The following is a 26045-nucleotide window of genomic DNA, read 5'->3' as shown; positions in this document are numbered from 1 at the left end:
TAGCAAACGCTAGCTAGCTGTACTCTTTAATACGTTTTTCGCACGTTATGAACTGTGGCTGTATTCCACGTAACCATCATAACCAAAGTAAGGTACGGGCTCGCTATAATAAAAGCTCGTAGACCCGTCCAAACGATCCCCTTCGAGCCACTCTGCACTAAAATAGACGTAACCTAGTTTAAAACTGCAGAAAAGTACAGAAGGAAAAAGATAGCGTCGCGCACGTTTGACCTGTGAGGTAACCAGCACCAGTGACGTCTACAACGAAAATTATAGAAAAAAAATTTTTTCGCAACCTACTCGCGTAAATAATCTACTTACGTCCTCTCCGCCACAGATTATACGCGCGATCATCTGTTTCCCGAGTATTGACGCTTTTATATCAATGACTTGCGAATAACCTGGGCACTGCCTCGATGAAATTAATCGCACGAATGCATCAATGCCTCGAGGCGAGAGGCGATCAATCGATTAGTAGTAGTACCGACGCCAATGGACGCGGACAAATTTGCATTCTGTCGCTACCGACAGTACGGAAATGGGAACGAGAGAACCTGGGCCTGAGTAAAGCGGGCAGGAAAAAGGGCGGGCTGAAATATTTAAGGCACAGTCACTTTGTTAGCGTTGCCGGTCCGGGAGAGGATGCGATTTGAGGGTGAGTGATTGACAGCGCTTGCAGCGTTCGAACATTAGGGGCGAAAGTGGCGATGGGACGAACACAACGGAAGCGGAAGATAATGGGACGCTGTACGCGTTATATACAGTGATGTCATAAATCGGGACGTACCAAGCGCGTCTCGTGTAAATCATGTTTTATATGCTAAACCAGAATTACATTGTATGTATGTATATCTATGCTTGTTAGCATGCATTTTGAAGCGTGAAATTTTTTCATTAAATGTATTTTTATCTTTTCTCTCATGTATATGAAGATTTGTTCTCACATAATCTCAATGTACCATGTAAACTTGTAGGATTAGCCGAAAATCATATTGCATAACGTCCTCCCATGCGCGTGAAAGAGGACGAAATATCAATCTGGAAATTTCCATGAAAATTCCATCGAATGACATGTATTATCGTAAAATGTGATCTCTTATGCGTGTATGAAATATGCTAAGAGACATCGAGAACGTTCGCTCAACGGGCTTGTCAATTTCGGACGCGAGAAGAGGAAAGACGCGCTTATTTGGCACGTGGTTTTCATTTTCCTCGGTCCCGTGATCGCATAGAAGCGCGAACGATGGTGGACCGCTATGACCACGCTACGGACAATGAATTTCAGACGCTCCGTTGACGCACTCTGTTCGAGTATTTCATGGCTGACTATGCTCGGACATGTGAGACATATTGCCGTTCTCGACCGGTGGACTTCAATGCAGATTTTATATTCGCGGACACGTATCAGCGATTTTCGAAAAGCGCGTCGCGTATGGACTAGCCGAGCTGGACGAGCGAGTTTTGTAGAGAGAAAGAGAGAGAGAGAGAGAGAGAGAGTTCAATAAGATTGAGGATTAAAATTTGAAATGTCAAAAAATTGAGAAACATCTTTCGAATTACAGATATACATAACTTTTTTCCGCTGTCATTCCTTTTTACTACTATCTCTTTATATAATCCTAGTGTCTATTAATAAAATTATAATTGTATCGATTAGAAAGAGATCAAAAGTAGAGTCATGGTTAAATTGCAGCAAAAAAATATTCGCGAGAGAAAATATACGTTGTTCACGTGACAGCGCGCATTAATCGCTCGCGTGACGACTGCGAGACGATCTGTTAGCACAAAGTGAACACAAGTGCACAAGTCGCTTCATTAAATACATTGAACGCGTTATTATTATTCCCGTATGATTGCAACGCGACTCTTAACGTCTCGCACTCTAACGTCAATTACATTCGAGATGCACGCGAGCAAGTGTATAAATAGGAGGACAGCCTCGATAGAGAGACTGTCTAACCGATCAGCCACTATTTCTCAAACATAAGCAAATTGATGGTCCTCATTAATATCCTTTTTATCACATAATATAGTTGGAACATCTTTAGAACAAAAAGCGAAACTTTCAAAGACACGATTCAATCATTAACGAACTCTTCACTAATGGCTCGACGTCAACCCGATGGAATTTTCTGATTTTGGAAATATAAGCTTCTTATCGTATCAATTTCAAAGTTCTTACGGCATAAAAAGTAAAATTTTAAACACTAAAAAATAAATTCAGATTTAATTTTGCATATTTTTAATAATTCTCTTTTATATATTGTGTATATTATTGTAATATGCAAAAGTGTCAAGTACTTACGAAGAAAAAAGAATCAAGTATAGATCAGAGATCGCAGAATAATTCCTTTCGTAGAAAAAAAAAAAATCGAACTATGCCGAGGGAATCGAGCGAAGTCGTGATAATCCAATTGACAGTGAACAAACGGAGAAAAGGGGGATGTAATGGCGAAATGAAAAAAATAACGGATAACGGTAGAACAAAGTGGAGGAAGGTTTCGAAGAAAGATTAAAGAGGGGATTTTGTAAGTAGACGCGAGAATTTGCTCCTGGTCTGTCGGGGAGCGGTGGGGCTTCGCGGGGGTGGCTTTGTCGAGCGAATTCTTGCGGTTTCGGAGCAATTACCTTGACTGAACGCTAACGATAGTTCGTAAATCAGGATAGGATGGAACAACAGCTATTCTATCGGTGGTGAATCCACCATGGTAGCTGTCATTCGGATACGAGCTTTAAATCTCATTTTCGTAGAGAATTTATCGCTCTTCTATCAAACATACATTGTTTTGTTCCTCTCGATACCCTTTTGGAACAGCTGACATAAATTCTGATCGGTGGCAGGATGCCAAGCGTAAGTTTGCAGATTGTACGATATATACTTATAGAACACTTGGACCTTTTATATCCCAAACTCGTCGTTTTATTAACTAACTATAGAATTTTTCTTTATGTTTTCGCCAATTTGAAGTATCTCTCTTTTTGTAAACATATTAAAATTTATATACATATAAAATACAGAAAAAAAGTATAAAACACTATTTGAAATAGAGAATAAAGCATTGCTATCTAAATAAATAAATATGGAACGTACATTCTGAATCGTCTTTGTATATACGACAATTCTAGCTTAATGCAAAATGCACGTGCAATTGTAGATCGACAAAGTGCTTGATGGTAGGACTCATCCGATAGAAACTCGTCGGATTTGAGGATCCAATGACGCTTTGTCATTAAAGTCATTACGTCATCCATCAATAGGTAGTTCCTAAGCCTGCTGGGTCCGCAATTCAATGCCAACAAAGCTGCATTTATCGATTGTCGTACGCTTTGCAATAACTGGCTATGCAGAAGCGTTTGAATGATAACAATGTCCGACTACGGTTTGTAGATAAAGTCGCCGATTTTCATATGTATGGATAATCAAATTTTCATAATCGCGTCATGTCCTATGATTTCTTAACATTTCCAGTTTTGTCCTAGTTTTTAGCAAGGCTCTCTTTTTTTATTCCTCTCGCTTTTCTCTCCTTTGCCCGATTGTTCGGTAAAAAAAATTGCGCATTTACAAGTACAGTATATACAGTTATCATAGTGTAAAAACATCTCAAGCACTTAAATACATAAAGCTAATCTTTACTAGGAGTAAAATTTTTAATTTTGATTACATTTTGAAAGTGTTTTTTTTTTTTTTTTTTTTTTTTTAATTTACAGAAGAAAGAAAAACCTACGCCACGCAAATAAAGAGGATAAAATCAATTTTCACGATTTTCAATATCGAAAAGTTCTAATTGCCCCGTAGTAGCGTAACGGATTACACGCGTTTTCGTGGTGTCACATGACACCGAGCGGAAAACAAAAGGCCGCCCCAGTGATGGATGGGTTCCAGACGATTGAAGCGGCATACCGGCTTTCTGTTTCAGGTGGCATGGCTGCGGGTGGACACGCAAACCATCCTGACGATAGCCAATCATGTGATAACGAAGAATCACAGAATCGGCGTCACGCACAGCGAGCACAAAACATGGATGTTGCATATACGTGATGTCCGCGAGAACGACCGAGGGAACTATATGTGCCAGATAAATACTGATCCGATGAAAAGTCAGATTGGTTATTTGGAGGTTGTAGGTTCGTCTGTAGGATGTGCCTCCCCCCCTCCCCCACCCCCCACCCCGAATTAATACCGCAACAGAAAAATCCGGAAACTCTGTGTTTGTTTCGATGAAAAAAAAAAAAAAAAAAAAAAAATACTTTCTTTTTTTTTTTTGTAAAATTTTCGCTTTCAAATCGAAGATAGAACATGAGAGTACGGCCGACTGGAAATCAAGTCCGCTTCCGGATTTCGCCCGTAGTATATCGCTTTCGAAACCGCGTAATATGTTACCTCTAAACCACCAAACCATAGCATATCGAAAATTCGTGGTATTTCGCGAGATAGAAATCGACGATCGATTTCTCTTTATTGCCTTCTTTCTCGTAGTTTATATTTTTTTCCTATTCGCGCGCGCGATTATCATTAATATATTGTTTTTATAAAATTATTCTTGTGCGAATCTTTCCCTCTTTGAGCAAATGTATATGTATGAGAATTATATCAATCGCATCAATCTTTATCCGACAGTTCCGCCAGATATTTTGGATTACCCAACGAGTACAGATATGGTGGTGAGGGAGAGTAGCAACGTTTCGCTGCGTTGCGAAGCAACGGGATCACCGACGCCAAACATCACCTGGAGAAGAGAAGACGGCGAGTTGATTATTCTGGGAAATAGTCAGGAAGGTAAACTACTTGCAGGCTGTCTTTTATATATACAAGGAAAGCTTAATAGTTTGCTGGAATAACTTAGCGACGTTATCTTTAAGGTTCTTTATATAGCCAAATGACTTTGTACGTCAATGTATTTATAATGATATCCTTTTGTGGATACGCGCTGTCCTATATCTTCCCTCATAAAATTATATTTCTCTCAACAGAAATTTATTCAAACTTTGTAATAAAATATTGATAGCGATTCGGGTGGCGCACGCAATTTCCAGATAACCGTTCAATTGCTCGCGATATTCGTCGAATTTCTCGGCGTACGCGCACACAGCGCGACAGACCATTTTCCATAATTTGTGCACGTAAAAGCGTCAGGTGGCGCGAAAATTCCCGCCCGTTCCTACATAGACGTACTTATTTTATTCGCATCGCTCATCTTGAAAATCGCCGCGCCGTCATAGGAAAAGCGACCGCCTACGCGCGCACAGCCGAAACACCGGGGATTCACTCAACGCGGGGAAAGGACGATTTATCATTCCGCCTCTCGGACTTTATTCACCCGACTACGTTGCGTGATGCAATTGCATTCGAAGCTGCCGATGCGACCGTGTCGGTGATGTCAAAGTGAAATATGCCTTTCACGCCTTATGCGTCTCGCACAATAACGTCAAGGAAAATCGAGCTTCCTCGTTCGCACCTGTTCGAACAACGCGGCGACTTTATTCTACGGGTACAATAACAATTTATCATCCTTTTGTCTTTCAAACTTATTGAGCCGTCCCGCCTCTCTATGCAGTTCCGTTAAATATTATTTGCTCCCCTTTGTGCGCATTTTATGCACCTGTCTCCGCGTAGAGGGAACCTACGATCATTTATATAGAGTAAACGACGATCCTTTTGGCATCTTTTTACAGTTTGACCTTGTTCCTTGCAAAAATAAATGTACGTATTTCAGCGATATCATTTATTTTTCTTTTTAAATTATATAATAACTGGTTGATGGAGCCTTTATACAAATATTAGTCTTCTTCTATTCAATAGTAATACACAAAGCATTAGAGAAATTCAATTCGTTTATAATATAGATAGATTTTACGTTAAAAATTTTGCAGCTATTTATATTGTCTGGTAACATGTCGTTATTAATAATTTGGTTATTTTATTATTCGCATTGTAGTCGGATAATTTGAGCGATAATCTTTTTCGTCCTCTTTTAGATTCGTACTAATGTCATTTAAACACACCGCGTGTCATAATGATCCGCCGACGTGGATACAATATCTATTTATCATCTCTATTATATCCGAAAATTATTGAACCATCGTTTTGCATAATGTCGTTTTGCTGACAGCGAAAACATTTATTCCGCTACGCGTGCAATTTATTCATGCGCTTCATTAAACATCATCTGCCAACCATTTTAAATGATCTGCTATAGAAATTTATTATGCCTTCGTTTACGTTTACCTCACACATTTCTATTATAATATATTTGTTATTAGAGAGAGAATTTATATATTATATTATTCAATATCCTACAATTTTCTCTCTTCTCTCTCTCTCTTTCTTTTTCTCTTCTATTTTTCCTCTTTATTTTATATTTTACAATTACACATTTATTCATCAAATTTATTTATTTCATTTTTACTTATTCTTTTTAGAAAGATTCAGACTCATCTACAATGATAATCTTGTCGTTTACGTGGTGTTTCTCTTCTTTAACTCTCTTTCTTGATTTTTTAGTCAATATATAGTAAGTTTCTCCTACGCAAGTTTCTTTCATCTTTTTGTTTAACTTACGAACATGTACGCTTCTTTTGCGACCGTGAAAACTCTCTGTTGGATGTCGTACTCGGTTTATTTCCATTTCAATCTTTACTCTATACTTGAACGCCTGCATCCTCTTTCATTTTTATTTTCTTTAAGAAAAGTCAGTATTCTCTCTCTTTCTCTCGATTTTCAGAGATATCTTTAACGCGTGCTTGTTCCTCTTTAGTTCGCGAATATTCTCGCGTCTTTTTTTATTTTGATTCCCTTTTCCGTCTCTGTGCTTTCCCTTGTGCTTAACTTCTTCACTATTCAGGTATTGTTTCTGGCGCTCCATACTTTAATTAACGGATTCTTTCTTTTCGCGTTCTCTTTCTACACTCGCATACTTTTCCATCCTACAGGCTTCACATTGCGATTTCCACGATCCTTTTTTACTCCTAAAAGTCCCTCCTTTTATCCTATTCTTTTTCTCACGGCAATCACGAACAGTCACGACAATCCACCCTCTTCGACGCGCTTCAATTTCTCTCGCATTCTACTATTCTTTTTCACTCGCGAACTCTTTCCGTTCTTCTGGCGATCTTTCTCGCTCATGAGGGAACGTTCACTCCTCTATCGCCCCCTCACGCATTCGTTCTCCATCACGGACACTCTGTTCTCGCTCAAGTATGCGTGGACAAAATCCCGGATAAACCGCCAAACCTATTTGCCGGAAACTGTCCGCAAATACTAGCGGGAAAATAAAGTTTCACTAGTCGCGGGGTAGTGCGAAGTTTCGGGGACATTTGTACCGTCCGATCGCTGTAAGATTTCCAGTCTGCACTTTTCCAGCTCTGTCTAAAGTTAGCCAGCACCATTGGAGTATCCGGGCATACACATTCTTGTATAATTTATATACCGATAAAAATTTATTTCAATTTATTATATCTTCTAAACAAATGTTTTCCCCCACTTTTTTCTTACGGGAAATTACACAGAAGAATCTCCCCTACAACATATCTAAGTGGCGATAAAATCGGTGAGGTGTAACGTTTCATGTGAATATTTACCCTATTTACATAGATATTGCGATTGTATAATCGATTTTATGTTACCGAAAGTGACAATTTATGTCTTCCGGTGTAATTCCCCGGACTAAAATAGCGCAGGTAGCGGAAGTCGCGGAATACATTCAACAGTGAACAGTAAACTGTGGCCGATTTAATTACTTCATTAGTCGAAAAAGCCGCGTTAGCTTAATTTGAAAATCTGGTACATGGAAAATGTGAAATGTAAAGTCTATTAAACGTAGTTGGCGTTATCGTTTCCTCTCTCTCTCTCTCTTTTTTTCCTTTAGCAGCAGTAACGCTCGCGTATAAATCGGCACTCGCAACTAATTAACTAAAGAGCTTGCACAATCCAAACGTTGGTTAACAGCTTATCTCGTATGCAGGTGATTTCAGGCTGAGTCAGCAGGCATTTCAATACAATATAAATCACCTTGCACAAAGATTAAACGATGGAGCCGACCAAGTCGTTCCTCAACGACTAGAAAATTCATTTTCTTTGAATACATCGAGCTTTTTTTTTGGTATCTCATGTTATAAATAAATATACGCTTTACTTTAGAAACAAGTTTTCTGCCTATGGTAAATACTGCAAATACTGTCATAGTTACAGCTCGTCGACGGTAAATATCGTTTGGAATGTACAGGGATGTACAACTTTTTAAAGATTTAGTACGACGGTTTATCTAGATATATTTCGCGCGAGCTAGACATGGAGCGTAAGAACACGAAAGTTAAGGATAACAAGCGGGTTTTAAGCCACGGATGTGTTCAGTGCTAAGGCTGGAACCGTAACGGAGAACTCCCGTGTATTCTCGGCTTACCTTTTAAAACTTAAGAAATGCAAGTGGACGAGTCGCAGCACAAGGCGCGACGTCTTCCACAGACGCGGTATTCTTTAAGTTCTAAATTTTATCGCGGACGTTTCGCGTCTCGCGTACCGCTCTAATCTACATACGTTAACTTCGCGATTTACGAATTCTTCTCGATTGTATGTCACACTTTCTCTTTTTTCTTTGGCTATTATACGACGAATTAAAAGTTTCATATGTTTAATTAACGATAAAGTGTAACTATATACATTTTCGTATGATCAGAAAAAGCGCGATAAATTTATTGCTATGCGATATTCGCGTGGATTTTTGCTGGAGAAAAGATTTTACGTTAAAATTGAATTTATTTCGCGATTATTCAGCAAAATATTTTTTTAAGGATGTTTTGCCTATACATTAGTAGGAAAAAAACTATCGAAATATGAAAAAATATATATATTTTTTACGTTTATACTGTTTGGAGAGAAAATTTGGAAAATAAATAAATCTGGATTATAAAAAGAATTAAGATATCACAAAATAATATCATTTTTAACATCTTCGTAAAAGAAAATACTCGTAATTAATATTTTTTATTGATTTAAGACAAAAACTTTTGATCATGAATACCTCCTGAGATCAATTACAAGAAACAAAAAAAAAACGATAGTTATTTACACAAAGATTTCGGGTTATTATAAGTATATTTTGCTACAGTTTTTAATAAATAACTTTCAAACGAGGATTTAAATCAAGTTGAAATACATGTGAAAATTTTTGTTTCGCTGGCAATGTTTTTTTTTTTTCATCCGTCAATAAGTTCTACAATATACGGGATTTTTCATAAGAATTCATAAGAATAAGTCAAACCTTTAAGAGAGTTGTGCTCAGATTTTGCACAGATATTCAAAAGAAATAGTAGAACAGGCCACAAAATTTTCATGCTCTCGTCAATGTTTTAACATATAACACATACATCTTTAAATACAACGATAGATTGTAACTATGAAAGGAAAAATGAATACGAAATGGCCATACTTTAAAAGATACACAATTTTAACCGCTCATGCATTGCAAATGTATTGTATATATCTTATCTCATGTAAGAGCGTAATAGAGTTAAGAGTTACTTGGCACTACCTTGGCACTACATACGTAATATTCGCAACTGAGACTTCGAGTATAAGATATACACTAGCAAGAAATCATAGACAAGTATTCTAGCGCTTAGGGTGCAAGACGGGTTTTGCAAATAACTTGTACGAGACGTTCAATGTTAACGGAGATTAGACTACGTGATAAAAACATTGGCGCGGTGATTAGTATCGGTATCGCGGAGAAATACAATCCAACGTAGCCGACGTGTATTAATTCGAATCCTGATTGCGGACTTTTTTGTCGGATCTGATGAAAATTTCTTGCCGGTGCATTGAATCTATGTTTCGCGACTCGCGCGATTTACCATCCATAAATAGAACAAGTCAAAATTAGAAATAAATTTATCCTTTATAACGGTGTCGAAACCGTTAAATCCGTTAATATTTAACATAATAATCGTTAATATAACGCGACATCTAATTTCACAAATTTTATCGCTAATTGGTATTAACGACTACGTATATTATATGACTTTAAATAAATAGTTTAACGATTAATTATATGTCATAGCTGCCAGTATTGAAGGACCGGTCTTCAATATCACGAAGGTGAATAGGTTGCAGATGGGAGCGTATCTTTGCATCGCGTCCAATGGCGTGCCGCCAACAGTCAGCAAGAGAATTATGCTTGTCGTACATTGTAAGTTATTAATTCCAGAACGTTAAATACCTGATATAATTTTTTAAAACAACACTGTACATTATTATTATTTTTTTTGTATCTTAATGTTAACAGTTGCGCCAATGATTTGGATCCAGAATCAATTAGTAGGTGCTCAAGAAGGACAGCAAATGACATTGGAGTGTCATTCCGAAGCATTTCCCAAATCCATCAATTATTGGACACGAGAGAACGTCATTATAACAAACGGTATGTTTACGAATACGAAACCACTTATCTGAATAAAAATGCATTTATTCCGGCAAATTTCATTGAAGAAATAAAAATTTGCGTATATCAAATTTTGCAATTCTTAAAAAAATTTCTCGATACGTTAGAAATAAAAAATAAATAATTACACTGCTTCGAACTTTGAAAGTTTTCGCATTCGGATATCATTCGAAATAGAAGCGACCTCCCGCCGAATCGATCGGAATTATACAACAGCAATTAGAGAGCGTCTGAGCCAACAATTGACAACATTAATTCGATCTATGACAACTCTTTCAACATTGGCAACAATAATTGCGACAGTAGCAGCTATAATTTAATGAATGGTAATCGAACTCCGCTTCAGCGGCATATTTAACGATACTTTACTAGTCGACGATACACGGCCAGACTCGATTTGCTCATTCATTTACGTCCGTGTACTAGAAGTTAAAGGCCGCTGTAAATGGACAGACTCATTTGCTAAATAGGAGATAGAGGAACGATCTGAAGTTTATTTCTCGAGATACTTTGAAGAAATTATTTTAGACAAAGAATATATTATCTTATTGATTTATATTATCAATTTCCTAATGAACGATTTGCCTTTAATATTTTCTAAAAAGAGACAGCTGTGATTTGAACGAGAATTGAATATTTTTCTCTTCGGTGCTCTTTTAAACTAAATCAGTGAAAATATCACTGATTAAAATAGTGTAAAAGATTTAATCGAAAATCAGAGAGTATTTTACAGATCTTTAGTAAAAGCATTCTCACTTTGCTCCTCCGTTTCACACTTCACTGATTATTTCTGATTATAGATAGTACGATCTCACTGAAAAATCAGTCGCTACTATTAACGGTAACCAACTGATTTTTCTCAATGAGAGATTCGCAATACTATACTTATAATCGAAACCATTACTTATCAATGATAATACGTACCGATTCCATTTAAGAGAATGATGATCGATTAATAAAATCTTCCGTGTAACGCAGGAAATAATGTTTGCAGCGCTCGCGGACACATACTACACATAGCCGTTTATGGCAAGTGAGACGCGGCAAATCGGATGTGACAATGCACGATGCATCGGCGCTCTGCGCTTTACCGAAAAGCGGGCCCGTATGGGCCGTACACGCATAATTATTTCGGATAATTAGACATGACACGGCTGCTGCCGCGTCGTGTAGCGAGCGTAACGGAGTAATGTACCTTCGGATCCATTAATGCACACCGGCCCCCCCGAATTCCGCTGCGGGTATACGCGGGAGTAAGAACGGGCGACGGCGACGGCGACGGCGCGGACATCCGCGTCTGCAGCTGCTAATCGCGCGGCTAATTAGGTTAATTTCGGATCGCTTCTGCCGGCGCACCTGCAGCTCCTGACGCGGGCTCGCTGGCGTTTTGCTACCCGGTGATCGATGGCCCGGTACGATTTCCATTTGCAACGCCGAAGGGGTTTTAGGGGAGGAGGAGGAGGAGGAGGAGAGAAAAGATTAATCTTTGTTTGTCCAGGCGTCCCAGATTTTTATTTCACAGGCTGGTTTTTCGGGAATGAAATCGCCGGCTTTCTGTCGCGCGGCTGAATGGCCTCCGCTTATCTGCATGACGGAATCTGAATCTATATAAGTAAAGCACGTTAACAACGATACCATCTTTTATCGCGGAGCGACAATACAAACGATAAACGCTTTGTAATACATGACGGCGATGCCGATTAAACTGGCCCCGCTCTTCTGTAGAATAAATGCGTAAACTCGAATGTGTTTTGATCAGGTCGAACAGGCTCGAACTTTTCATAATCTTTGTAAAATAATAATTCGTCGTATGAAAATTTTAATTTCAATCCGAGTGAAATGAAAATCCGATAAAATCGAAGGCGCGACGAACGCGTTTCACGGCTTATCTGGCCGGAGGTTCCGTACCCGCAGCCCGGATGGAAGGCATGCGAATTACGAATGGGTTAACTGTCAGGTTATCTCGCATTATATTCCCCGTGTCAACCGCACATGCCCCCCGGAGTTTCGGCGTAACAGTTACGACATGCTTTACGATTTAACGTTCCGCGGATATGCGCCGCCCGCTAATGCGAATTCAGAGCGCGTGACCCACGCACGATCAGATATCGGGCGGGCAGCTCGGACCCGTGGACCGCCGTCACATCTATGCGCGCACCGATTTTCGGCATCGAATCGACCATTCATCGGGTAACGTAGTGAATAGCGTGCACACAAAACCATGCACGATTTTCAAATCAATTGCAAATATTCGCTTCACAAAATTGTTATTCGGAGCGCATATTTTTTCGAAAAAAATTTCCCAATAAGGTTCTTAACTATTTCACAGGTATCTTTTTCAATCAATACGATAACGATATATACAATAATCTTTTTTTACATATTTATATTTGATGCAAACATGTATACACAATATATATATATATATATATGTATGCGATGAATTTTTTAATATATATTTATAAAATTGTAATCTGCGATTTGCATTCGTCTGTAAAACGCGATTCGCTGTAAGAACCCATCGCGGAGATGTGGCACGATTATAGAAAAATCGCGATTCTAAATTACACCGTAAGAATCCGACTAAAAGTTGGGCATTCAAATTTCCGGTAAAGCGGAAAAGTTTCATCGGCGTCTTTGAAAATTTTTTTTCTTGTCCCAGATGAGCGACTCTGATTTCATGCTTGTAAAGCTTTACGAGAATATATCCGGCATCGGGAAATTCATGTATTTTCCTGCTCGGAACTTGGAGTAAATTCTAAGTTTCGCCGAGCGTTTCCAATCACGAGCGGTTCAATCGACGAAGAGAGAAACGATTACATATAGATATCACACCGTCCTTTCTCACGTGACGACAACTCGAGTCGTAAAGCGCGGCGGAAAGTACAATTCTATTATACCCCTATAGTAGAGTCATGTAATGAAAGTAGCCATTTCGTGATATCCTTCGCGTTACGGCATGGCAATGCAATAGATATTGTATATGAGAAGAAAAGAGCAGATCTTCATATTTATATATTACACGATCAACGTATCGATTACGTTTATAATACACATACCTTTTTAAACGCAAGATCATTAAATATCACTATAAATAACTATCATCCAATATATCGTATAATGATTAAAAAGAAAAACTATTACGCTCGATAATTATCGTGCGGAATAGTGTTGAAAATTCAGCGTTTTTTTAATCAAACGCGAGGCGATAAATTTATCGTATAAATTTGGAAGCATTCAAGAGAGGGTGGGAAGGGTGATTGGGAATTTGAGACCGCCAGCTCGTTGACAAGAGGATTACGCCGTAAATCAGTGCCTTTGGAAAATATAATCTGTCAGTGGGCAAACACGCATTACGCTCGAGCCGGAACACCAATTCATTATGAACATAGAGTTCCCGACGGTTAGCGATTACGCGATATTTAACGTTTCGCCGCTCTACGCCCGCGTATTTGTGTGTATCAAATTAGATCTGTCGGCGTTAAACTCGTTACATTTTTTATGCTCGTACATTCGTCGCCGAACTATGTGCGGTCTGTTTTTAAGAGAACGCCTTTCCGCGTCATCGTCGTATTCCCGTGACAGTTTTAGGTATAATTTCTCTCTCTCTCTCTTTCTCTCAGAGAGAGATTTCATTTCGCAGTGTTAATTACATTTCGGAGACTTAATGAATTAAAATTAAAAATCTTGACAAGAATATCTTTGTACGCTGCGGAATTTTAATAGGAAGCTTTTAACAGAAGATTTGCAGTACTTTCGCGAATAAATCCTCTTACTTATATTATACGAATGCATTCTTGTACATTACGCAATAATTAAATAAAATGTAATTGTTTTTAATTTATCTCGGCAAGCAATTGCGTACGCATTTTTATGATTCTATCATTACTTTAGTGTGCAAATAAAATAGCAATTTTTTTTTTTTTTTTAATGTACATTACATATTTTCTATAATTTATATTTATTCATAACTTTCTTGCGATATTATTTTGCAATCTCCGTCGTTTTAACGGCTCCGATGCTTTTTACGATGCATTTGCAGCTATTTATTTTAATACGATATATATAGAGTTGTCTTCTTTTTTATTACGGACTGGATGCATAAAAGCTAGATTGCGTTCGTAAAAGTCCCGAAGTGTCGTGTGATCGATGACACGGGCGCGTGATCGCGGAAACGACCGGGCGTCCGTCGTGAGCGATCGCCACGCGGATGGAAATTACGTCGGCAGTTTGAGTTTGCCCAAGTCAGCGTGATTCATGCCCGCGTACATGTGGCGGGGCCGCGCGCGCGCGGACGAGCAGAGGAACATACGAAGATACGAGTAACATACAAAATATCGGGGATACCCCCGTCGACTTTCGGGGTCAAAAGCAGTTTTATCCCTGCGGAATCCATTCGCGGATGCCTCCCTCCTCCCCCCTTCCCCCTCCCCCCTCCCCCGCCGTGCCAAAGGTAATGCCGCCGGCACCGTAGTTCAACGTCGTTAAACTTTTTCATCTGCTTTTCAAACTCAAAGCCGACCGAAAGTTTTTCTTCCGTTTGCGGGAGGAGAGAGGAGGATGGAGGGAGGGAGGGAGGGAGGTAGGGAGGGGTAGAGGGCTCGAATGGAAAGCCGCTACATAAATGCATTCTACCCTTTCGCCGTCCTTATTCCTTCCGCTTTTCCTCCACCTCCTCAATCTCGTACCCCCCCTTCCCCCTTCCCCCTCCCACCCATCGCACACATTTCTCTTTCTCTATCTCGGAAACGTAAGTTTTCCTACGGGGCTGGGAAAATACTTCGCCTCCGCTTTGCCGCGGGTCATTAACACCTATAGATTTCACTCTCTTTCGAATGCGCCACCACCTCGAATTGTTAATGAAAACTTCTTTTCGCATTCGCGCGCCTCGTCCCGTCCCGTCCCGTTCCGTTTTCTCGTCCCTGTCGCGCCACTTTTCATCATCCACCGGGACGTTATCGAGAGAAATCGGAACGTTAATGACGTTTTTCCCAATTTACTAGATACTGATATTTTAGTTTAGTCTACACACTAATATATTTACATTGTATTCTAGTACTGTTTCATGCTCACGGAAAATTTCTCTTTGACAGGGACGATAAACCCGAATACGAACAATTGACACACGAACATCCGAGAGATAATTAAAGGAATGTACGAAATTTCGATTATAAACTTTGTATCTTAAATTAATCACGTGATCACGCATAATTCTCCAATTTCACTTTACTATTCGGTCTAAAAGTAACGAGTGGTTGGCGTGTTCGCCCAATATAATAATAGTATCGCATGCCATTTTATTTTCGGTCCAACGAAATTTTCTCGAGAGACACCCTTTTCTAGAAACTGCAATTCTATCTCTCGAAATTCAAGACACGATTGTAGTAGTTCGGACTTGATGAATCTAACAAATTTGATAAATAATTATTAAATCATTTCACTTTCGTGGATAAAATCTGTTTAAAATGTTATGTATAAATTCTTATATAAAAGGATACGATAATATTTTAATTACGAAATATTATGCGACAAGATGGGATAAAATAACAATATTTGATTAATTATTTACCAGAAGTGTTTACCAGAAGATTACACATTCGTATTCGATTATTGATTCGCGAGAAACGGATAACGAAATCGGAAACAAAGCGTTTGGAACGATTTAAACGGACGCAAAAGGTGAGGTCGAGGCTGACGCGCTTCGATATGAGAGGCAACACGAATCCACGCGAGAAACCCTAATGCCAGTTTTTCTAGTTGACAGAGCGCAAAGCACAGTGAACCGTAAGAGCGTACCGGAAGCGCGGGATATTGGCAAATACGTTTTTGAATATCGTTATATTATATTCGGTCCGGTAGAAAATGAAGGACGGATCAAGAACATGGACGCGCGTTTATTATACTTGCAAAATTTTTTTTTTTTTTTTTTTCCATGCTAGATACGTGCGTCGTAATGATACGCGTACATTATAATGACGTAAATGTAATAACATAAAGATATTGTTTGGCGTATATTAAATAATTAATTGTGCATGTATAATTTTATATTATAATCCGTTTTAAAAATATTTTGAATTAACACGTAGATGCAATTTTATAATATACGTATAACGCGGGTAATTTTATACACGCTCGCACAAAACGGTTAGTCGATATTGTAATAAAATCTTGCGGCGATGAAATGTTACTACGCGGATGTAAAATTGATTTTAGGTTTGTACTAGATTCTAAGTATACACATGCGTAAACATCAGCTTCAGGTTTTTCCCTGCGTAGTAGTTTCAACGGAACTAGCTTTCATCGTAGATTAAAACTAATTTCATAATTTTAACGACAACAAAGAAGGCGCGAAGCATCTTTTATCTCGCTTGATATTTATCAAGCTTTTGCGGTTAAGTTCTGAAATCAGAAACTTTAGCATTTCGCTCGTTTAACACACTCCTCTTTATAATTTCGCCAGGGACGATATATATTAATTCTGCACGAACAACAGAGGAGGCATCTCTGCGTCATAATGTTTTTTTTTTTTTTTTAAATTACAGGAGAAAAGTACGAGGCATCCTTTTCGGACAACGTGTACAAGGTGCATATGAAACTAATGATACGTTCGGTCGCGATGTCCGATTATGGCAGCTACAAATGCATATCTAAAAATTCCCTCGGCGAAACGGACGGCAGTATCAAGCTCTATCGTGAGTACATGTAATATACTCATATATATATTTCTATCATTTTAAATTACTTTTATTTAGTTGACGGGCACTGTATAATGGAAAACGGTATTTATATTGTTGTTTACTAGTGCATTACAATTTTGTCATTTACATAGATTTGCAAATTAGCAAACGATTCTGTTCGTTTTAATTCAAATTAAACTTCTCTGTGCTCGACTCGTATAAATTAACATTTTCAAACATGTTTTAACGGATAAATCAATCGATCGATAATATTTATTCTTTCATCCCGGGCATGTCAAATATTTTGATAAATTGTACATTTTAATCGCGCACGCACATCATAATGCGTCATAATTTATTATTGTTATTTGCGCGCACGCACATAATTCGTTAACTTAATTTTTTTGTTATTTTTTTCTTCGTATTTTCTCCAATATGTTGATGATGCGCTGCGCTAATCGGGATTATCTTATGAAAAATGTCACGGCTATGTCAATGTACGTGCGATTACGGTACGTCATTAAACTGATCGCGCAATTTGCGCGACGGTGGCGATCAGAAAGCGATCCGGCAAAGTTACGACGGTAATATTATATTAACGCGATATAAATGATTTATCGCGGACGTATATCTCGATCGCGGAGCCGATATCGATTCTCGCGTTGGTTCTCGAACATTTGTCAAACGGGAGCGCTTATCGGCGCGGCCGTCGCACTTTCTTTCGTTCTTTCGCGACTTTTGGACCGCGCGTTATCAGAAATCGTTAGTCGTGCGATGAAGAACGTATTCGACGAATGAGAAATTAAGCATCCGACGGGAGCGAATCGTCGGCCATCAGACGACGCGATAAAGCGAGCGCGCAGTTCTTTCGGAGACAACGAGCGAGATATATCGCGGGTATAAGTCGGCCTTTGAAAAGTGAGACGGTGGCACCAAGTGCCAATCGCGGCTCTCCGATAACTCGGGATCTCTCTCGAAATGCGCGAGATTCCGGAGAGAAATATTGGATCCCGAATGCACATGCGAGCGTAAATGGAAGAGTGGCGAGGGAAACATCAAAATCAACGTGTTTTATCGTTGACAGGCGTATACGCGATAGCGAAAGTTTGGCACTGTAAAACGCAATAGCAACATGCATTCGCGTCAAGATATAAATTGAAAGAAGCGAAGAGTGTCGCGTCAACCAAAAGTACTCGATAAAGGAATTTTTTTTTTTTTTTTCACTAAAAATCTACATAATTCAATCGATGAGATGCTAAACGAAGAATGAGTTGACGTTTTCTGTTCGCGCGCGGCAAGAATAGAATTTGTTCGGTAAGGAAGGCGAGTTCCTGTATCAATCATCGCCGTCGGCTAGACACTTTGCCGGTATTTTCCTCAAACTTCTCATTGATTCGATATCAAAGGCGAGCTCGTCCCCGCGATAAGGAGTGCCGTGAAAGTCAGCCCGATCGTGTCTGTCTCTCCCTCGCAAATCCGCATTTTCCCGAGAAAGCGGTGCGAGCGGTGAATGACCGATAACCGCGAGTGTCGATCCGAGTTCCCCAAACCCTTGTCACTCCACTCATCCCTTCCTTTTTGCCGTGGCAAAAAAAGAACCCTCCTCCTTTATCGATCGGTAATTGTAGGTTTTCGCCTTGGCGTCCCTGCAGATTGAACTTGCCAGCTTTGTGCTTTACTGCGACCGCCGAATCGGCGGATTGCCGTTAAGCCGCTTAAATAAGCGTTCGATTGTGTCGACGATTTAATGCGCATTAGCATTTTAACTCGGCCTTTCAATCCGCACCGAAAGTTGCTACAATGGCTACCGGATTCGAGCGTTTCTAGTTTTAATTGCTTAACTTTATCCGAATGACAAGAGGGAGGATGTTTTTTTTCCGTTGATTGCGAGCGTTGTTCTCAAATAAGATCGCCCGCTTAAGAACGATGGTCGGAACGCAAATCCGGGCTTTATCGCGATTAATTAACGATTATTTATCGTTGACATTATTTCACATCAATTTTAATTCCCTAATTTTTTAATTTAATGTTTTTATAAATCATTTTTTATTCTTAATTTTTTATTTCAAATATCAATTTCAATTTTTTTTATGACTAATTGAATGAAAATTCAACGATTCTGTTGATATTATGATTAAATTTAATTAATGTTTAATGATTATGATTGAAATTTAATTAATCAAGTTGGTCACTTATTTTTCGTAACTTATCGATTTTTCTTGTCAGTATTGGACGTATTATTGGATGTAACTGTATGAATTTTCCACGAGTGTAACGTGTGGCTCAATGAATCGTGACAACTTTGTGACGACAATGGATGTATGTCAAGAAATCTGGCCAAAAGTTGCAAGTAAAGAACAGTGCTGATCTACAATATTTACGAATCTGTCATCTCAGAATAAAATACAAGGTTTGTCACTTATCGGATAATACGCAACAGCAAAGTTGATAGCTTGAAATTACGTTGATCTGTAAGATACAAAAAGATCCAAATTGTAGCAATGCCGAAAATAATAAATATTTCAAAAAATTATTATTGTACGCATTGAATTTTATATTCGATGCGTACAATAATATTTATAATAGACCAATTTTATAAATTCTAAAAAGATTCTACTTTTTATTAAGTAGAAACTTTTACAGAATTATATAGCTTTTATATAAAACATGTTTTTTCTTTAATTCTCTCTTGTTTAAATTATTTAAATAAACAAATTACGCGATTAATCATATAATTCAAGCCTCGCGCGTACGCTATTAATATATAATTAATGTACAAATAATAAATACTCACCCCAAAGTAGCTTCACCGGAGTCCGATGCCTCTTATAAATCTCTTCCTGCTCTCAGATTGTCAGAGTCGTCACACACAAGGTTGTCAGGGTTCGTTGATTCGCACGTTGCACTCGCAAAATTCATACAATTTATTCATAAAAATTTCATACATTTTATTATGCGCGACGATTGCAACTTGGACATGCGATATTTTAAATGAAACTCCCGAATATTCACGATAAAAACGAACTCGCGACACTTTGCACGGCACTCTCAAAGTCCGCGATGTATAGTAATATGCCATTTCGCACGAGAATCGCATTTCGAGTCGACGAGGTAACTTCGAGCAAGAATTAAGCGCGAAGTGGAAGAAGAAGAAGAAGATTGTACAATATATGCGCATATAAAGTCGCGCCAAAATTTCGGATACAATTATACATATATGGCCAAACATGATCTTATATTATCCATTTTTTCTCGGGTACATTTGAAAATATATATAGTAATACCATTGGTATATGATATATGTGACAAGAGACGGGACGAACCGAACGACGACGATTCCATCTGCCTTTATCGGACAATCGACCGAACTCTAACCGATTTGGACCGAACCGCTTGTCAGAGCAGAGAGTGCTTTCATTGAGCATTGTCCTACAATGTTCAATGAGATTCAATCCTATTTCGTCGGTACCGGAACTACGATCCTCGATAATAATAATGTGCGAAATCGGGATATCGCGCGAAGACGTGACGAACCATCCATTGAAAACCGAGGCACTATTCATTGTCAATTCGACGCGTCAAATGCGGTCGCCACGTATGAGTTATTCGCGACACGCGACAATGCTGTGTTTCGGGTACTTAGCTTCCCCTTCAGGATAAACCTTTGAGATACTAAGCCCTTCCACCAACGTCAAGGTATACCCGTTGGGAAGGTTATATTATATAATTTTGTAATTTAATATATAATTTGTAATTTATTTTATAAATGAGATTATATATTTATATCGCATTCTAATATAAATAAACATATTACGAGTTAAAATTAAAGATAAAAATATTCGCGAATTATTATATCCGAAAATATATATAATTATGATAGATTTGCCGACTGTTCATATCACAGATCTCGATCAAATGAATCCTGTGATAAACAATAATACGTAAGAAATAAGCGCTAAGCTCTGTGTAAAGTAAATTAATTTATTATTGTTGCAAAATGTTTAATATAATACATAAAATATAAGAATAAGTTACTTTGGAATATTTTGATTCTTAAACTTAAAATTAATTATTAATTAAACGATTGATATATATATATTATCTACTACTTTTCGTTATTATATACGTCTAATTTCGTTACTTTAATCGACTACTTTTCATTATTTTAATGCGTTTAATTCAATTACTTTAACTGATTCTGCAATTTGTGTTTCATTACGCGATCTTAAACCAAATGAATAGTTACCTTTATTATTAGATTGATAGAAAATTTAAAGCTTGGACGGTATACGTTTGATTCTAAGTATTGTTAAAGAAATAATTTTTGTGCACGTGTGTCTGTCACAAAAACAAAATATTAATTTAGAATTATTATTCTTGTCGTTTTGACTCTTACTTGAAATAATACATCGTACAATTACTTATTGTTTATTAGTTTATTAAGAAGTTAAAATTAATCGTTAATTTTCGTATATATGCGAAATATATTATACAATTACATTTTTTAAATTATAGATTATTGATTAATCGAATCATTAATACAATATATTACGAGGTCCTTTGTTATCGTCAATTATACTCAATCCAGCGAGTTGCGTCTTACTGCCCGTTCTTAATTCAAATAGCAAATTACATTTAGATCGTCAAAAAATTGGACTATAAAATATTAAACGAAATTTATTGCAGTAATCGTTAAAGAAATAATTATTATATCCGTAAAGATTGCAACATAAAATAATAACTTAAAGTCTTTATCCTTATTGCTTTAATTTCTATTCGAAATAATAAGTCTGTATGTTATGTATCCCAGTTAATTTTTTTATACGCTAAAAGAAATAACTATATTAGTTCGTGTAATATAAGATAAATACATTTAATAAAAAGATATTAACGTATTATGAATTTTTGGCAGATATACCAACGCCTACAACGGAACCGACAACGACGAGCACGATTCTCATTCCTACTATTGTGGATCCAGGTAACCATTATTTAATGCAATCTATTATTCATAAATGTGTATACCACCAACATATTAGCAACTGTACAGCTATGTAAACAATTCTAACAAGGAAAATATTGTTACTATTTCAGTGGAAAATATCCAGTGGTCGCGACAAAAGCCCGTGCCCAGTCTAGAACCTGGTTCTAATGAAATAACCGACGCATCTTTGTCGACTGTCGTCAGAAGCGAAGGTACGCTTGGTTTCCATTATATTCTTTTAACTTCTTTTTTACGCTATCACTAGCTGAGATTTTTCGCGCTAAACAAGGTTAAAGCCTCAGGAAAAACACCACGTATATTCAATAAAAAGATATCGCACAAAGTCATTTAATTTCATTTTAAATTACGTTGGAGTCTCTTAATAAAAGAAACATCTTGCTTTCTGCAATATGAAATTATAATTGTTTGTAATACAATAAAAAATAGCGTTGTACACCAGGAAAAAAAAAATTAAAAATATCTTTGTTGAACGTAGTTATATTTATAGTTTACTGACATGAGAGAAAAAGAGAAATGGAATGTGAATACGTAATTGTGTTTTTTTTTTCTATAAAAAATTAAATTTATCAAACATTGATTGCATTACAAGTACAATAAGTTTGTTGTAAGTACGAAACTATATAATCAATAAGGCACATTTCAGATTGTTCGAAAAGTCGAAACAGCCACCATCTGCAATTTTGATTTTGTTATACGCATTTGTATTATAATTATAGTGAGAAAAGTTTGGTTGCCCCTCCGTCATATTTTGATATTATACTACGAACATTATAAGTGGCAATTCCAACTCTGCGTTACCGTTATTACAATTACGCACGTCGGCCACAATTACAACGGTGGGCTGTCAAAACAAGTTTGAATATTCAAAACTCTGATCGTGTGCGAATCTCCTGAAACTTTTAGAGGAAACAAAAATCAGATTAGCCACACTGTATGTGTATACATGCGCGATGAAGGTGAGATTTGGCAATCGCATTGGGACTTCGATGGAAACTACAGTTTCAGGTGGCTCGAGGGACCTGTACTTCCTAATGATTATCGCTTTTGATTATTCACTCAATGTAATTGAGATTTTACAGAATGAATAATGAATGAATTAACGTTGACACGCATAATAATTTGTTTCCTTGATTTTCAAGCAATCGATTGCAAGCTAGTTTTGTTAATAATTTATACAAAACAAAACTTTTGTAAAAATGTACAAAGCTTTGAAAACTTTTTAATAATATACAATAATCAAATCTTTCTTATGTGAATGTTTAAAAAATATTTGATTTAAAATTAAAATTTTTGTTTCGATCAGCAAAGGGTTAAACGTATGCATATTGAATTTATAATGTTATTCATATGTTGGTCTTGATACATACGATACGACTTTCGTAATTCAAGCAATAAAACATTGATCTATACGATGAATGAAGAGGAGCACTTGAAAACACGTCACCTTCCGCAAATACGTTGCCGCGACCCAAAATTCGCCGGGATACGTCGTCTTAAATCATCGGGCCCGACGTAATGCGAGAACTTACACGCCGCCGGGCAGTGGTGGAACTTTCCTCCGAAAAGTTTTGCGGAAGGCGCGAAGTTTATTCCGCAAAACTTCCAGCAACGTGCCACGCCACCGTGGAGAACCAACCCCTACCTTCTCTCCAGCTTCTTCCTTCTTTGTCGTCCTCCACCTCGACAAACGCGGAACTCTCGACTGGATTTTGATGAAATCCCACGCGGTTTATGAACTACCGTATTCGGCGCAACTATGGCGAGTAATCTGCACCCGGTTGCGACACCGGCACGGTAACTCGAACTTGTTTCGATTATCATGTAAACTAGTGGATATATAAGCAAAGTCACGGGCAATTCGAGAAGTAGTGAATTGGATGCGATCTGATTACGGAATGATGCGGGCACAATGAATACTAAAGCAAAAGATAAAACGGAACGGTCACTAGACGACTTGACGTTTTGTATAAGTAATTTTTTCCCCAAAGAATAAATAATATGCGACGAAGATTATGGAAAAATATTCACGGCGGTTCATTAATTCTCACGTTCTCTATCCAAAGTATAGGAAACTATAACGTATTTTTCAAGTTTGTTCTCCTCTTTCGCGTGAAATATTCCATTGAATAGACACATCATCATATTCTTTAAGAACATCGTGAAAAATTGCGGAATACACTGGGACAATATATTGCTCGCATTTTTTTAGAAACGCGATCTCGTGGCAGACCGAGCCAAGGGGAGAATCACGAAGCCGAAAACGTCATTGACACTGACAGCCATAAAAGTATCGATGATGAACATCAAAGAAGAATCGACAATACGGCGCAGTCAATGTCCTCTACAAGCAGCACGTGGCGTTGCGTGACGCGTTCCAGTGCAGTGATCTCCGTAATAGTGCTTTCCGCCCTGTCGTAGTCATCGCGACGCGGGGATGATTGATCGTAGTCCTTCCAACTTTAGGATAAAATCCTGTAAATCTCTCCTCGTGCAAGGGATCAATTAATCGACGAATTAAAAGAGTGAATAGCACAGACTCATTAAAGAATCCACAGCCATACGCCGAACAAGAAAGATGATTATCATAGTGGAACTATGAGTTGTCTTGTGTTGGTTAGATGAGCAAAATTTAACGAAAAATTTACTCATATTAGAGATTTTCCCCCTCCCTCGTTTGTAATAAGATGCATTATCCATTTCTTTTCATTTTTTATTATTATTATTATGCAAGAACGCATTTAGAAAAAAATAATTGTCAATATTGCAATATAAAGATTGATTATCTTATTCACTAAACGCATTCTTAATTATTTTTTTTTATATATATATATATATCTATGTATATATTGTCATATGTATATATTGTCTCACAAACGTTGCATATATATAATTTAAAATAAAAATATTGCCATAAATGCTCAAATTTATTTGCAACATTGAATAATAGGAGATAATTAATGTAATTTACGTAATACACTTAATATCTATAGCATAATAATATTAATTAATTTTATCGTTTTCTACATAAACCATTTGTTTACCTACGATTTTATCAAAAATCTCTGCGCCGTTTCGCAAGCGATCGTTAATCGAGGTTCCAACGTGTCAGCCGACTTTCATCGAGGCCTACCATCGGACGTTTCTTAGAAACGAGGACGGAGTGACAACGATATTTTTCTTATCTGATCCCATCATTATTTCCAAATCCATCTCTCTAATCTTTCTTTTATCGGCAGGGAAGCTTTCAAATCGCGCGCATCGTTAGTGAAACGAGATCACCCAATTTTTCTTCGAAGGAAACGACTGATTTTTCTTTTCATCCGGCTTGATACTCTCATCTGGATCGTGATCAAGAATTCATATGATTTTTGAACTTGAGAAAAAATTCGGCCTACTCGATTGTTGACCACCAACCATTTCTAATGATTCGCGCGCAAATGTGTGTGCATGTGCATAAATTCGTATCAGAATATTGATAATGCGATTTAATAATAGAGATATTAATATGTTATACGATACATTATCAATATTTCCGTACATTGATTCTACTCAAAACTCACATAAGAGCATATACGTTGAAGACATTAAAAAAAAAATTATTTTCCCATTGCGCGATTACATGTTATAATGTTGTAATATATATTTTAATTAATTTTCCTTAATATACACACAAAAAAAATTAGCTATCTGTACTTTTACGCTGATTATTAATAATTAGCCGTAATAGCAAGTACAAAATAATATTCAACTTTTTAAATTTGTATCATCAGTCGATTATCTTTAATTGTGATTTATTTTTGTCATGTGTTTATTTTTATCGTGTTCTGTTTGAATCTAATTGTCAATGCAGAGAGTTAATCAATCTATTAATCTAAATGTATAAATTAATATATAAGCATAGAGATTAATGTGACGTGTGCGAAACTT

At 37.4% G+C, this 26045-nt stretch overlaps 1 protein-coding gene across 1 annotated transcript in view; it reads left to right on the top strand.

Annotated features, from left to right (window-relative positions):
* The window catches only part of LOC138941178 (lachesin), a 121773-nt gene extending 96962 nt beyond the window's left edge, over window positions 1-24811 (top strand). Inside the window, 8 exon segments of the mRNA XM_070310596.1 lie at window positions 3918-4125; window positions 4619-4777; window positions 10056-10184; window positions 10281-10415; window positions 16979-17128; window positions 22026-22094; window positions 22208-22309; window positions 24328-24811. Of these exon segments, the coding sequence (XP_070166697.1) occupies window positions 3918-4125; window positions 4619-4777; window positions 10056-10184; window positions 10281-10415; window positions 16979-17128; window positions 22026-22094; window positions 22208-22309; window positions 24328-24536 (1161 nt within the window). The 3' untranslated portion in view covers window positions 24537-24811.
* The last annotated feature ends 1234 nt before the right edge of the window (window positions 24812-26045 follow it).

This window comes from Polyergus mexicanus, unplaced genomic scaffold (genome assembly GCF_030449975.1).
Source record: "Polyergus mexicanus isolate NDT 795.1 unplaced genomic scaffold, iyPolMexi1.0 SCAF_18, whole genome shotgun sequence".
Classification (NCBI taxonomy): Eukaryota; Metazoa; Arthropoda; class Insecta; order Hymenoptera; family Formicidae; genus Polyergus; species Polyergus mexicanus.
The sequence above is the reverse complement of the archived record's forward strand: the minus strand, read 5'-3'. Positions and strand labels throughout refer to the sequence as shown.